This window comes from Theobroma umbraticum, unplaced genomic scaffold (assembly GCF_002168275.2).
Source record: "Theobroma umbraticum cultivar Fairchild unplaced genomic scaffold, ASM216827v3 scaffold_44.0, whole genome shotgun sequence".
In the NCBI taxonomy this organism is placed as follows: domain Eukaryota; kingdom Viridiplantae; phylum Streptophyta; class Magnoliopsida; order Malvales; family Malvaceae; genus Theobroma; species Theobroma umbraticum.
Genome location: NW_018397255.1, coordinates 8,248,715 through 8,263,977, shown reverse-complemented (window position 1 = coordinate 8,263,977; position 15,263 = coordinate 8,248,715). Strand labels below are relative to the sequence as shown.

Genomic DNA, 15,263 nt, shown 5'->3' with positions numbered 1-15,263 from the left:
TTTTCAAGGATAAAATCGATAAATGGAGGAAAACAGCTCAAATGGAAAGGAAGGGAATGAGAATGGAGTGAGAACCTTGGATACTTTTCCATGAACAAGATTCTCTTATTTTCGGGAACATGAATGATTTGATGTGATACTCATCTGTTATAGTTATTTTATATTAATATGTTATATTAAATGATGATATAATATATTAATATAATATGATAATATAATTTATAATAATTATTTTTTATATTAATATTAAAGTAATATAAAATAATAAATAATATTTTTATTAATAATAATTTATTAAATTTAAAATAAAAATATAAAAATTTTATTAAATATAATAAAAATTAAATATTTATTTAATTTTTTTAAAAATAATTTAGAAACTTTTTTGAACATTATGATACTTAACCAAGGTATAATATAAATGTTATTGTTTATATAAAAAAAAAAGTTGCAGCCATTTGCCCAGATGGTGTTTCACATTTAAGACGCAGTAGTTGTCTAAATGTGAACTAACATAGAGAAACACTTGTGTGTGCCCTGGTGGAACTCTGCTTAAATACATCGCTTAGGTCACCCAGGTATTGCCATTGGTATTTTCTAAAATTATTTTTAACATTTTTTTTTGGATTTTTAAGATTTCCAACGATTAAAGTGAATTATATTGAGAGCACGGATGTTAATTTTTTTAAAAAAATTTTACATAAACAAGCATATTTCTTTGTTATATTTCTAAATTATTATTATAAATATTTTTATTATAAATGTTAATAAAATTTATCTAATATGTAAATAAGAATTTTAATTATATTAAATAAGTTTCGTTGAATAATTTTTTTTATTTAATAATATAAAATCATTTAAACATTAAAAATTATAAAAATTTCAATTATTTATATTTCAAACTTTATAGCTTAGAAATATTTTTATTTATATTAATAATATTAAATAATTTACAGCTTAACATTATAAAATTTTAATTATTTAATACTTCAAAATTTATATTTTAGAACCTTTTTATATTTTATAAATAATTATTATATAAAAAATTTAAAAAATAAATAATTATTATATAAAAAAACTAAAAAATAAGCGTTCACATGCAACACAATTGATAACAAATACTAATTAAACAAAATAATTACAATTTGGAAGGGATATTTACATATTAACAAAATAATATTGATTATAATTTTAACTTTTCATATCACGTTTTCTCACAATTTTGAACTGAATACTATATTACTCTTAAAACAGTAATATAATTATTCTCGGTGATTTAAGATTACCACCGTATAAGATTGTGAGTTCTTACTAAGTGTAGTGATTTAATTACTGTATATATAAATCATCATAAATTTTGAGAGTGATTATTTTATACCCAATGACAAATACGTCAAAGTAAAGATTAGTTCGATTTGTTTTGCTTTAAATATCTCATAATTAGAGGCAGAAGGTAGTTAAGAGATGAGAAGTCGTGATTCCTTAAAATTTTTAAAATATTTTATTCATTATATATTTTTTAATCAAAGGTAAAAAATAATGTATTTATTGGATCCATGGCCCCCAAATAATTGTTATATATATTTTAATTCCTTTCAAAATAATTTTTTATTTAAGTCTTACTTAACTTTATTTTAATTTTAGGTTTCTCTACACTTCTTTCTATAGTTTCTTTTCTTTCTCTTTCTGTTTTGTCTTTTTATTTATTTTTTTGAAAAACATTTGATAAAATTTCATTAACTAATAGAAGTGTACAAAAGCTATCTCATTTTGGTAGTATTGTAGCAAAAACATATAAGACATGTCCTTAGTATGAGATAGAGTGTATATAATAAAACATAACACACTTAAAACCTAATAGCCATTTTCTTTTGAAACACATGGTTCTTGCACAGTCTCCATACAAAGTTTTCTGGTTTACAAAAAATCTCAGCAAGCATTGGATGTCATCTTTATTGGACAGACCTCCCTCTAATTATATATCAATATAAAAAAAAAAATCAATTCATTTCTCTAGTCTTGATTTACCGACTAACATAAAAAATCTCTATCAATTTTTAAACTAGCAGCATAGTGCATAAATATGAATATTGATGAGTCGCACATATTATGAAGTTGGAGTCAACAAGCATTGTCTTTTTATTTTTACTTTACTGTCTTCTTTATAATTCATCACTGAAACATATTTCATTCAAATGTGGAGCATAACTTTTTTAGAAAAATATTGTCAATATTTTTATTTCTTTTGATTTAAATATTATATAAAATTATTGTATATTATAAATATTTTGTTTGTTGATTAAATTTAATATATTAGTATTAAAAAATTTTAACCCATATTCCTCTTGGTCTTTGGCCTCCAACAAAATTGACTAACTCAATTACTATTCATAACCGAATTAACCGAATTCATTTTGTAAACTAACTGAAACCAAACCAAACTACAATAATAACTGAAAAATTGAAAACTAAAATAGTTCGGTTAGTTTAGTTCAATTTTCAAAAACTAAACTAGGGGAATAATTTCAAATAATTAGAGCCTTTGCTTTTGCTAGCTTCCTAATTCTCAACGGAGGGGGAATTGATGCAAGTGCAACTTGCGCACTCCCCAAAATCCTTTTCACCCTAAGTTATACACAAGCTAAAACCCTATTTCTCAAGCTTATAATGAGATGAGGAATTAATATATCATCTTCTAAACCTCGTCTTGTCAAGGAAAGAAGGCATAGTGATGAACTAATGCAAGAAGGGTGAAGGCACAATGATGAGAGAAGAAGCCAAAAAGGGATTAATAGGATTGTGAGTCTGTGATCGTGACAGTAAAGACTAAAGAGGAGAGTAAAGACCGTTGGCAGAGAAACTAAAAGAAGATTAGGTTTAGGGATTTATTTCCTCTAAGAAAACTCTAAATTACCTTTATATTTAAGTTTAATTACTTCAGTTAAGAATTTTTCTAATTAAAATTGAACCAATTGAACCATATCAACCAAACTCTAATACCTAAATTAACAGAACAGTCAAACTAACCAAATCTTAAAAATTAAACTCACTTTGGTTCAGTTTGCATTTACACACCCTTAACCACAAAATCAGCTTGACGAATAATAGCTGTCATCTCTTAATTTTTAATTATTTATATTAATATAAATATAAATTTTAAGATATATAGATGCAGCTTGTATGATTACCCTTTAAACAGCCTTCTTACAAAATTTTATATCCATTATTATCTATATCAAAGAGAACTAAGTATTTTTTTTTACTTTAATAAATTTTATTCTTTTATGATTTTAACCAAAAGATTTATTAATATGTTTCATGGATTTCGTGGAAATAGGACGAGGATGCAAGTTTTTGTCTATATTACTTTTTGATGGAGAGAATATTTAGAAGAAAGAGTTTCCAACTAGGAGTGGAACTTTCAATCTCAAGGAGTCAATGTCCCTTCAACAGGGAGAACTAAAAAATCAAGTACAAATTCCCTTTTTTTGAATAGAAAATCACTATTTTTTTTTTAATATTTTTCTGTGCCTGATTTTTTTTTAAATGTTTGTAACCCTAAATTGAGATGACTAATATCATCAAAGCTGTTTTTTGGAAGTAAATTTTTTTAAAAAAATTGTGAAGTAATTACAAGGGATTGGCAAAATTAAATAAAAATTTTCCGAAATCACACTTTCCATATCCAACACGACGCACTCTTAGGGAAAAACATAAATAAAAATTCAAAAAAAAATCAAAACGGCAACATTTTTGGCAAAATGGCCACAGTCAAGTAAGGGCTTTTTAATCTCCCCACACCCGTCAAAACCTCCGCAGTCCCTGAACCTCCACTAAACATCATCAATATCTAATTAAGGGACCTACAGGGTTGACAAGATGATCTTATCTAAAATGGACGGTGATAAAGCAGGTCGTGAGGGAAATAGGTAACAGGAATGTGAAAGTAAGATAAGAATTTAATACTACTGGAGGATTTTTATTTTACCAGGCGCTCAAAATCAGTCCACAAAGGAAAGAAAAACCCCCCAAATAATAATAATAATAAATAAAAAAGAAAACTGCAAATTTCCCTCACTATATAAATATAACCAAAGCTCCCATAACCAAAAAAAAAAAAAAAAAGAGAGAAAAAGTGAGAGAATTCTTTTTTTCCTTTTTGTTTCTTTGTTTGGTTGATCTGATTAGCCGTAGATAGAGAAAGAGTGATGGGGAGTGATAGCAAGAGCAATGGTAGTGATGGCGGCGGCGGCGGTGGCGGCGGTGGCGGAGGACAGATACCGGCTTCGGTAAAGAAAGTGGTGCAGGACCTCAAAGAGGTGGTTGGTAATAACTGTACGGAGTCGGAGATCTACGCCGTCCTTAGAGACTGTAATATGGACCCTAACGAAGCCGTTCAACGCCTCCTCTCTCAAGGTTTTTCCCTCCTTTTACTTTTTCTCTTTTTATCTTTAATAATAATAAGAATATCTGTTTTCTCTGTCCTTGCTTTTGTTTTGTTTACGCTACTTTTGTGTTTGGTTACTCAGAAAACTGAAAAGAAATGTAATGTAAAAAGTTATTGCTTTTGTTTTTTAGAAATAGAATGTTTTGTTATATTTATGTGGCAAAAGAATACTTTTTCTTTTTAACAATTTGTTAGAATTTTTAGAAGTTATGAATTGAGTTGTTTTTTCTTTTCTTTTCCTTTTCTCAATGCCTGCGTTTTTCTCCCAATATTTGCCTGTTTTAATTTTCTTTTTCAAATAATAGTTGATAACTTCCTGCCGTTTTAAGTTCTTTGACTGAAAAAGCTTCAAACTTTCAAAAAGAAAAATAGTTGTTCTTTCATGGCTACAGGTTTGTTTATCCATTTATTTATCTTTCTTGTGCATGATTCTTTCTAAGCAGCCAAATAACTGAAATTGGTGTAGTCTTATTCAATGCATTTTCAACTATAATAGAAGAACAACGTCAAATAAGCCTTTGACAATTTTTGGTGCTCTATTTAAATTTAAGGGATATTTAGTAAATTAATAATTTTTTTTTCAATTTTGTAGATACTTTTCATAAGGTGAAAAGCAGACGTGAAAGAAGAAAGGAGGTATTTCTTCCTTTTTTTTTTTTGTACTGATGTGTTTAGCCTTTTTATCATCTTTTCCTTTTTCTTTTTAAATTCAATTTTGTTTGTCTCTTGACATGTCAGATGAAAGAGACACAAGAACTACAAAATCGAGCAAACAATGGGACTTCTAATCGTGGAGTTAGAGGTGGTAGTGAACATTCTTTTGGGTGGGGTGGATCAATTAAAGTCGGCTCCAATGGTATGTTAATTAGAGCACGTATGCGGTGGTGATCCTAGTGTAAAACTTTGTTTTTTCTTGTATTCTTCATATGGAAAATCTGTTCCCTGTTGCAGAACTTGGTAAACTTGCATCCAGGAAAGAGAATGCCTCTGTTGCTTCTATTCCCTATTCAGCTTCTTCTACAATATGTGCAACGGGACAAACTTTGAATGAGCAGCCTGGCCCTCAAAGGTTGGATCTATGATGAAGAAAATTGTTGCTTTGTCTATCATTTGTACTTCTCTGATTCTTAAGGTTTTTTTGTTCTGTTTTAATGAATATAAATTGGTCCAGCTTATTGATAGTGTTATCTGCACAACATTTTCAATTCCTTTCATCATTTATGTTTTGATGTGTGCTTGGCTCGTATTTGTAGAATGTATGATACTCTGTTAGATTGCTTTTCTTCTTTTTCTGCTAATGCCTTTTTTTTTTAACCAAAGGATGCCATAATATGTGTACCTTGTTTAGTTTGCTGCTTGATGAAATTTTTATTCATCACTTTGAGCATCTTTAATTCTTCTGCAGCAATTCTTTTAATGCTGATAATAGAAGACAATCAATAGGAACAGGTGATACGATCGATTCATCTTTGCAACCGTCTCTCGGATCACAACCTACTAGGGCGGGGGCCACCTTAGGACATGTTACTATGGCTGATATTGTAAGAATGGGTAGGCGACATAGCAAAGGCTCACAAATGCCATTTGAAACATCTTATATCCCCCAAGATGCGGTTCTACCAAACTCAGCCATCTACCAAATGAAGCCTTCCGATGCTAATTCACCTTCACAACCAGGAACACACCAAGATTTGCAGTCTTCCGATTTGGATATGACTCTTGAATCTGGAAAGAAATCTAGTCAGAATGATTTTGATAATGAATGGCCCGTGGTTGAACCAGTAACAGCTTCTAGTGATATTGGTTCTACGATGTACTCAAATCAATCTTACTTATATAGTAACAGAGCTAACTTGTCTAATAACTACTGGTCAGACAATGTTCTAGTATCAGAGAGAGATGCTGCCAGGGAGAATCTTAGTTCTGATCATGCCAGCTCTGCTCAAGCAACTAGTAAGCAAATATTTATGAATGGTTCTGAAGTAACACCTAAACATGATGATGAGCTGTCTAAGAATAAGAATTCAAGTTCACCTGATTCTTATCGGCAAATCCATGAGCACCAGGAAGGTAAATTCTCACGTTCTATGCTTGACTTTGTAGGACTTTTTATTTCCTTATTTGATGTTTAATTAGACCAATGAGAGATTTTTGTAATATAAATTGTATGGGATACTATATAATAATCATGGATTCGGCTGATGCATATTTTGTTCTTTGAAGATTAATAGCTATTTAAAATGTCTATTGCAGTCTCAGGGAAAGTAAAGAATTTGGATCTCTTTACAAATTTCTCCAAGATTTTCTTTCGCTTTACATTGCAACAGTTATTATATATGCTATCATTTTATTCTTCATTTTTAGAATGTTCTCTAGGTCCGTTTTTAAATTTTTACTGCCTAGTAGAACATTGGTTGTATTTCCTGTCTCAAATTGAATATCCTCTTTTCTAATGGCAAAAGGTTTTAGGAATGGGTATATTTGTCCCTTACTTTACACATTTAACCCTTCAAGTATAATAAACGTTCGAGGGGTCCACTAAAAGTTAGTATTTTAATGAAGGGTAACATTGGGAGTCATATTTTTTCCCAATGTGGAGATTATTTTGAGACAACCCAAAAAGGAAAGGTGGACATTCAATTTGAGATGGAGTATTTTTTTTTTGTTTTTTTTTTGGGAAAATGATGAAATTTAGTTCTTTCTGATTAAAAGGAAAGAGCTTCGTTCTGACCAAAAAATGATTTTATATAGTTATATGCTGTTTGATGTAAAATAGCATTATGGTCCTTAGCCTGTAAATCCATATGTAGAATGTATGCGCTTGTTGTAGATACAGGACAAAGGAAGTGGTAAATTGTTAAGTACTGAAGTTACGTTCTTCTTTCATCCTTTGTACAAAAAAACCTACAACAGTAAACAGTTTGCTGTTTTATTTTTATCGTTTGTCTCTGATTTTTAAAGTACAGAAAAAGGGTTGTGCAGAGATGGTAAAAGAAGCTCCTAGTATTTGTTGTGTATTATATCCAGAGACCAAAAACTGGTATTGATAGTAGAACATTTCAAACTTGTTTATTCTGTTCTTCTTTGGGTGTGTTATTTGATTGGTTGATTGAGAAGTGGCCAAGGGAATTATAGTTCTTTTATACGTAGCTGTAGACTTTAATTTTCTCTAGCCTGAGAAATATAATTGCTTTTGAAAGTTGCCGCAGTCAGTGCAATTTAGGTGCACGAAATGCTTATGGGTGGTTGATTATACCATGTTTGTTCTATTCATGCTATGCAGCAAGAAATTTATGTTGAATATGTGTCGTGGTCTTTATATTTCATCCTTTGGTTTCCAATCTCAGGAATTGGTAGAGATTCTCATATATCTGTTCCAAATCCTACATCTTTGTCTGATGATGCCATCAAAGCTGTATCATCAGCTGCAGTGAACTTACAACAACTAAGTTTAGGGAAGGAGCAACCAGCAGCAACTCCAACAGAGGAGAACCCTGGACTGGTGCTTCCAAATGATTTGCAAGTCTTTTCTGCTGATTGCTCGCATTTGAGCTTTGGTACCTACAAATCTGGCAAGAGTACAGCATTGTCCCAGCCACAAGCATCCGGTTCCTTGACAAAAGAGTTGGAAGGGACCTTTACAGCTCGAAATGGTCCATCCTCTGTGCATTTAACCTCTAGGTATCCAGCTCTTTGCTTAGTTCCAGTTTTGGCCTCCTTGTTCATGGTAGTTCATGATATTTGGATGTCTTTCTTTGCAGGGACACAGTAAATCTTGATGAAGAGCAGCTTGAATTTGCTTTTGATAATCATAGAGCAACTGCAGCAGCCAAGTCTTCGCAAGCAGAGCTCAGGAAACTAGATATTCCTGATGCAGCAGCCCATGGGAATGATTATGTCTCCCATTCGTCTGTACCTGGTTCTAGTTTCAAGAACATCCAACAATTAAGTTTTGCATTTCCTTTTGTGAATGCCCCAACTGCTAGGAATGTTTCTTCTTTGCCAAGTGAAGTGGTAAACAGATTTTTCCCTCTCGTTGCATTTGTGACATGCGGGCAGCTCCTTCTCTCACTTTGCTGCTATGATAATTGTGGGCTTTGATGAAAAAGGGATATGTAATATTTGCTTGTGCATGCTGTTGTACAAAATAGGTTTTAGTAGTAGTTCATGAAGATGTAAAACTTGAGAGCTATTTTCTTTTCTGGATTAAAATGTTTGGAATACCTGATAATTCATTGTCATCAGCTACCTTGCTTAATTAATATTGGGCACCCGGTTAATACTCAGTATCTTTTTCTTTAATGGCTACTTCATTCCTACAATAGCTTTTACCCCTTGGTGTTTGTGTATGAAATATGGTGCTTATACTTGTATTTGCAATCACTTGTTTATTTATTTCTGATTTCAGTTTGTCTTGAACTTTGCACTGATATTGTGAATTTTGGGTACTAGCAATCATATTCGAACTCTATACCTAGCCAGTTATTGGCAGCAAGTATTCAGTCTTTAAAAGCAAGAGATTCTGCAGCATACCTTGCATCACAGTCAACTTCATCAAGGTACAGCGCTTCTACATCATCAATGAAGAACCCAACTATACCAATGTCTGAGGTATGAAATCAATAATCTATTCCCCTGGGTCGCTCAAAAATTTTCAAGTTAGGTAAAAGGGATTTTGGCAGTGACTATTGTTAAAAGGGCTTATCTTAGATTTTAATCATTTTGTGGCTTGTTTAAGTGGGTAGATGAAAGTAATTGGCTTTTATCTTGTTGTAGTGAAAGTACTAAATCTGAATACTAGGACTACAGCCATACAATGTTGGAATATTCCCGCCCTAGATTTTACTCTGTTGAGTTGATTTTCTTAAATGTAGGGAGAGGTATTGACTTAAAATCTTACAAATGAAGATATTTATACCTCTTATTGATCATATTATTTTTTTTTTGCATGATTTGCTGGATCTTTTAATGTAAATTGATGTCAAGTTTTGGGATGAATTAGTGGCTGTCTTTTTATTATTAGAAAGCCAATACACATCAAATTAATTTTGAATTGTGTGATGTCATTATATCAATGTGTGGTGAATCTGGCATTACATTCCTGTTAAACTAGGATTTGAGTGCCCTGTGCTGCTTAAATGGACTTAAGAAATTTAATTGTTTTAACTGGTCTGTTAATTCAGGTTTTAAATTCTGGAGCCTTCTCTGTTTTCGACCCATCCTTGCAGGCCCTGCATGGTGCCAACCTTGCTACTGGACCTGTACAAAAGGAGCATTTGTCAGCACATTCTTATTCTCAAACTGCCTACCCGGCCATACCTCAAGGCCATACATATACACCATCTGCTTTGCAACATGCATATCCAAATGGCAACGTGTTCCATGAATCTGTCGCAGGGATGAAGTACAATCTCCCACAGTACAGAAGTAATAGTATGAGCAGCTTGCCTTTGTCGGGTTCTTACACATCTGGTTATGAAAGTTTAGGGAATTCTACAAATATTCCTGGAAGTTTTCGTCACAATCAATCTGCTGGTCCAGCAGGCAGCAAAGTTGGCTATGATGACTTTTTACGCTCCCAGTACAGGGATGGAGGAGCTAATTTCAACTTACTTCAACAGGTAATAACAAGAAGCATATTTGATGATATGATGCGTGTACTTGAATGTTTATTGCATGGAAAATATAGCTGTTTTCATTCTCATCTTTTATATCTTCTGTGTTAACAGAATGATGGCTCTGCTGTATGGGATTATGTCCATGGTTCAAGAACTACATCAACTATTCCACATAGTGCTTATTACAGTTTACAAGGACAGAATCACCCACTTGCTGGATATCATCAGGGCCAGCGACATTCACAGCTTCATGGATTTTTGGGGTATCCTGGCGTTTATAATTCTCAAGCAGGGATCACAAGAGAACAGCAGCAGCAAAATCTTGGTGATGTGATTTTAAATGGTTCTCAAGGCCCATCATCTAAGCAACTACCCCAAAATTGGCAGCGCAGGTACTAACATCCTTTTGTTTTTCTTTTTGTTTTGCCTTGTTAGCAAGGCATCATAAGAGCGGCTGAGTAGGATGATATTACAGTTTAAGCAAAGATTTCAGTGTTTTTTTTATTCTTTTTTCCTTTTTTGAGTGTTTTGGCCATGTCCAACTGTACATACTTAAAAGAGAAGTTGACTGGCAATGCGCTCTGCCTCAACAGTGTATTCTATCTAATTTCGTGTTGGGGTATGATTGCTGTTTTTAGCAAGCTAGTGTGCTGATGTGATGTGTTTTTTAGACTGGGCGATTCATATATATAGGTCGTTTTTTACGAATGATCTTCTATTGGCAGCTCATGGATTAGTTGTTTGATTTGATTAGTTACATTTGTTCCCTTTTATATCCTAGGTGTTTTTATAGTATTTATTTTGGCGCAAGCAGAAGTTTTGATGTGGGTATCTGTTGGGAAAGGCAATTAACATGAGGGAAGGGGTCAGTTGGGGGTAGGCACTTAGAATACATGTAACTACTGTTAATTACAAGGTTGGTATCACTTAACCATCTCCTAACCTTCAATCATTCTTTCGGGTTCTCACAATAAAATTATTGATTGAAACCCACTACTTAAACGGACATTGGGGCACCAGTTTCTTCAAATCTCTATTGGATTAGGATTTTTAATGGGGGAAGGCACGGATTTGAGAGTAACCATGGATCAAAACCAAGAACAAGACAAGGGGAATCTCCATAGACCAGGCATTGATGCGATACTAATGGCCCCCAAAATGCCCAAGGCAGTGACCACGGCCTCTGCTGCTGAGGGTGAGAACATTAGGCGGCCTCGTGGGAGGCCAGCAGGCTCCAAAAACAAGCCGAAGCCGCCCATTATCGTTACTCGTGACAGTGCTAATGCGCTAAGAGCCCATGCAATGGAGGTGAGCTCAGGTTGTGATGTAAATGAGAGCTTAGCTAATTTTGCGAGGAGAAAGCAGCGTGGAATTTGCGTACTTAGCGGGAGCGGCTGTGTAACCAATGTTACACTCAGGCAACCGGCCTCCTCCGGTGCAATTGTTACTCTACATGGCCGGTATGAGATTCTCTCCTTGCTTGGATCAATCCTGCCCCCTCCAGCCCCACCCGGGATTACAGGGCTTACCATTTACCTGGCTGGGGCTCAGGGCCAGGTTGTGGGTGGAGGAGTAGTGGGTGCACTCATTGCTTCCGGTCCTGTTTTGGTCATGGCTGCATCCTTCATGAATGCCACCTTTGATCGTCTACCATTGGATGATGATGAAGTTGCGGCTGCTATGCCAAATCAATATCACCAGAATGCTCGGCACCATCACCTGGACATTTCTGATTTGTATGGGATGCCACAGAACTTGATCACCAATGGCACCACGCCTCCTGAGATATACTCTTGGGCACCGGGGCGAAACATGTCAAAAGCCTAGTCTAGCCTAACCTGATTAACAAGCAATTCTTTGGAGATTCTCACATCCTCCAAATATCATTATTTAGTGTTACCATTTTATTAAGCTTTTCTCCTTGCAGTATGTTCACATCCTCGGTTGCTGATCCATATGGAATCAGTGCTTCTTTTTTCTGTAGCGTCCATCAGCCAAGTACATCTTGTTTCAGTGAAATAGTGTGATTTTAAGTACATTGGATCCATAGTTACCGTGCAGTGCACATAAATGCCAGTGGACTTAAGATATATGCACAAATTATATTATTGCTACTTTTTAATCACAAATATAAGCACAATCCCAAAAGAAACATCATCAAATATGCATAAAAGGGCTCACTTTTGATTGGAATCAGCAATTTGTAATCCACACTATGGCGGCCAACAATGTAATTCTTAGTTCCAAGTTTCCTTCGATTGTAACATGAGTTTCAACTCATTCAGCACAGAGTATATCTCCTTTGCTTGAGGGTGCAGCCTTCCACCAGATACAAACTCATGAACTTCATCATTTACTTCAATCAGACTACACCCTAGTTCTTTCTGTAATTGCTTCTCTTTCATTGAAAGCCTTTGCTTGATTGCTTCCTCAAATTCCCTAGTTGCTGCATAAACGTTAGACATAAGTACATATCCAGAGCTTTCAGCTGGATCAAGTTCAATAACATGCTTTGCTGCCCTTTTTGCCATCCCAACCTTTCCATGCTTCCTGCAAGCTGAGAGCAAAGACCCCCATATAATGGCATCTTCATTAATGGGCATACTTCTTATCAGCTGTTCTGCCTCTTCAAGGAGTCCAGCATTTCCTAGCACATCAACCATGCAACTATAGTGCTTAATGCTTGGTTTGATTTTGTATTTCTCCATCATCAATGAGAAATAATATTTTGCTTTATCCACCATGCCTGCACTGTTACAGGCCATGAGGACACCAATGAAAGTGACATAGTCTGGTTTAAGACTCAAAGATTCTAGCTTAGAAAACAATTGAAGTGCTTCTTTTTCACATCCATTGGTAGCCAGGCCTAAGATCATGGAGTTCCAACATGATAACCCTTCCTTGGGAGATGCTCTAAAAACTTGTAGAGCCTTCTCAACATTGCCACACTTGCAATACATGTCTATGATTGCAGTAACCACAATGCCATTCAACTCAAAATTTTGCTTTATTATATAATCATGAATCCATTTTCCTTGTGTAATTGCTCCCAAGCAAGCACAAGCATTTAGCAAGCTGACCATTGTAAATTCACTAGGTCGAATATGCTCTTCTTGCATTTCTTGAAAAAGCTCCAATGCTTCCAAAAACCTACCATTCCTAACATAACCACTAATCATAGAATTCCATGAAACAGTGTTTCTTGACACCATTTTCTTGAACAGTCTTCTAGACTCATCAACCTCTCCACATTTGGCAAGCCCTATAATCATGGAATTCCATGCAACAATGTCAAGTTCCACATGTTCTTCATCAAACATTCGCCAAGCTTCACTCAGAAGACCACAATTCGCATACATATAAATGATAGTGTTTCGTATAAATTGATCATAATCAAGGCCCAGCTTTATAACTCTGCCGTGAAGCTGTCTTCCGTCACAGGCTAGACCAAGTTGAGCATAGGCCTTAAAGACTGAAGGATACGTCAGCCTTTCTGGTTGTATAGAGGAACCCACTAACATGTCAATGAAAAGAGAGATTGCAATTTGTGGATTAGAGCTTTGAGAGAAGCCTCTAATGATAGTATTCCAAGTGAAGAGATTTGGGTTTTTGATGTGTGTAAAAACCAAGTAAGCATAGTTCATGTCACCTGCGGAAGATGCACAGAAGGCCAGGACACGGCTAGCTGCTATGATGTCATTGACTAGACCAGTTTTGATGAGTTGGGCATGAAGCTTTTTGAGGTCTTTCATGGAAGTGCAGTTGTTTTCCAGCAGGGAGAGGTATGGCTGTTCTGATATAAATTTGGTTATGGAAGCTGGAGACGGTGCTAGGGAGCAAAAACATTGGAGCATCACTTCCTATGCTTCTGGTTTCTTTTATTATGTTATCCACTTCTGGCAGAGAGGGCAAGCAGTGGAGGTGACTCGGCCAGTTTAAATTACATAAATTTTATCATTAAATATGAATTTTTTTTCATATTATTTATTAATAAAAGAGCACTGTATGATTAATTGGGCTTGGATTAAAACAACGTGAGCCCAAAATCCTACCCCAAACAAAATTAGATGCAGCGAGAGCTGGAGAAAGCAAAGCAGCGTGTTGAAGTTGAAGGGAGGAGTAAGAACTAAAAAAGGCAAAGATGAGAGAGTGACAAGTTAGGGTAACAGCTGTCTTTTGTTTGCCTGTTTGTTGTCTTGTTTCCTTCGAGTGGATAAATCAGCCGGATTTTTGGGCTTTACTTCGCTCAATCTTGACTTGCACTTGAAATTTGTAGATTGTCTGTCTGGTTTTTTAAGATATCCTAAGAGACTTACCACAATAAAAGCCAAATGACTCTTTCCCAACTTATTTGAAAGACTTGCTCCTCTGCAGAATTTGGAACATTCACATTGTGAAATACCCACATTATCACATTATCACGTGAAGTTTGTAATACCAATCAAGTAAATTGGGAGATAAAGAGAGTTACGATCTCTTAAACATCTTTTGAATTATTTAAAAAAATTTAAACAATTTTTTTTAATTTTTATATTACTTTCAATTAAAATCTTATATTTTTTATTAATACCAATTAATCCACTATTAATCATAAAAAATTATTTTCTTAAATAATTCAAAAACCTTTTTAAAAATATTATACCAAGTTTTAAATAGTGATTTATCATTTTCTGTGCCAACAAATTTCTTTGACCCAACAATTAAAAACTCTTTGAAGATATCTATCCTTGGATTCCCTCAGCATGCTCCCTCCCCTGCTTTGGGGTATAAATTTTTATTGGAATGTTTGTTTATTGCAATTGGCAAAGAAATTCAAGCTCAAATAACGGTAAGTAAGACTTTTTGTTCCTCTTATATAAACCAAACCAAGAATCTTTTCCTTTCTTTTTTTTTTTTTCCCCTTGTAGCCCATTCCTACTAAAGCTTAACTGATAGTGGCTATGGGATTCAATATATTCAAAAGAAAATCCATAGCCCTCAACAAATGCTTAATTTAATCCCATTTCTGACTCATGTCTAACAAAGTTAAAGGCGATTTTGAGATGATGGACCAAAGATTCCAAGATCTGTCCACATAAAAAGTGTATTTTGAGATGGGTATTAGCCAATAATTAACATAACCACAATTATAGGTCTTGGCAAATTTTAATAATTTGTTGTCTCCATCAAACACATTCTTCATTTTCTTTCTTTTTTTT

General features: G+C 34.2%; 3 protein-coding genes across 4 annotated transcripts; 2 read left to right on the top strand and 1 right to left on the bottom strand.

Moving 5' to 3' along the window:
• Positions 1-4,105: 4,105 nt before the first annotated feature.
• Positions 4,106-10,706, top strand: LOC110429323 (uncharacterized). Of its 2 annotated transcripts, none has more exons than XM_021445298.2 (10): positions 4,106-4,416; positions 5,040-5,083; positions 5,186-5,303; positions 5,399-5,516; positions 5,853-6,517; positions 7,795-8,128; positions 8,209-8,461; positions 8,900-9,058; positions 9,676-10,068; positions 10,177-10,706. In XM_021445298.2, exons 1-10 carry the CDS (start codon positions 4,209-4,211, stop codon positions 10,462-10,464), a joined length of 2,580 nt encoding a protein of 859 aa, XP_021300973.1. In that variant the 5' UTR covers positions 4,106-4,208; the 3' UTR covers positions 10,465-10,706. The 2 variants fall into 2 exon arrangements, with proteins under 2 accessions (XP_021300973.1, XP_021300972.1); XM_021445297.2 differs by having other exon boundaries at positions 9,631-10,068.
• A 248-nt stretch (positions 10,707-10,954) lies between these two features.
• LOC110429325 (AT-hook motif nuclear-localized protein 16-like) lies at positions 10,955-12,101 on the top strand. Its single transcript, XM_021445302.2, has 2 exons — positions 10,955-10,981; positions 11,086-12,101. Exon 2 carries the CDS (start codon positions 11,119-11,121, stop codon positions 11,890-11,892), a length of 774 nt encoding a protein of 257 aa, XP_021300977.1. The 5' UTR covers positions 10,955-10,981; positions 11,086-11,118; the 3' UTR covers positions 11,893-12,101.
• A 76-nt stretch (positions 12,102-12,177) lies between these two features.
• LOC110429324 (Pentatricopeptide repeat (PPR-like) superfamily protein) lies at positions 12,178-13,951 on the bottom strand. The gene is made up of 2 exons (XM_021445301.2): positions 13,715-13,951; positions 12,178-13,579 (listed from the first exon to the last, which is right to left on the bottom strand). The coding sequence occupies exons 1-2, from the start codon at positions 13,917-13,919 to the stop codon at positions 12,303-12,305; spliced, it is 1,482 nt and encodes a 493-aa protein (XP_021300976.1). The 5' UTR covers positions 13,920-13,951; the 3' UTR covers positions 12,178-12,302.
• Positions 13,952-15,263: the final 1,312 nt, after the last annotated feature.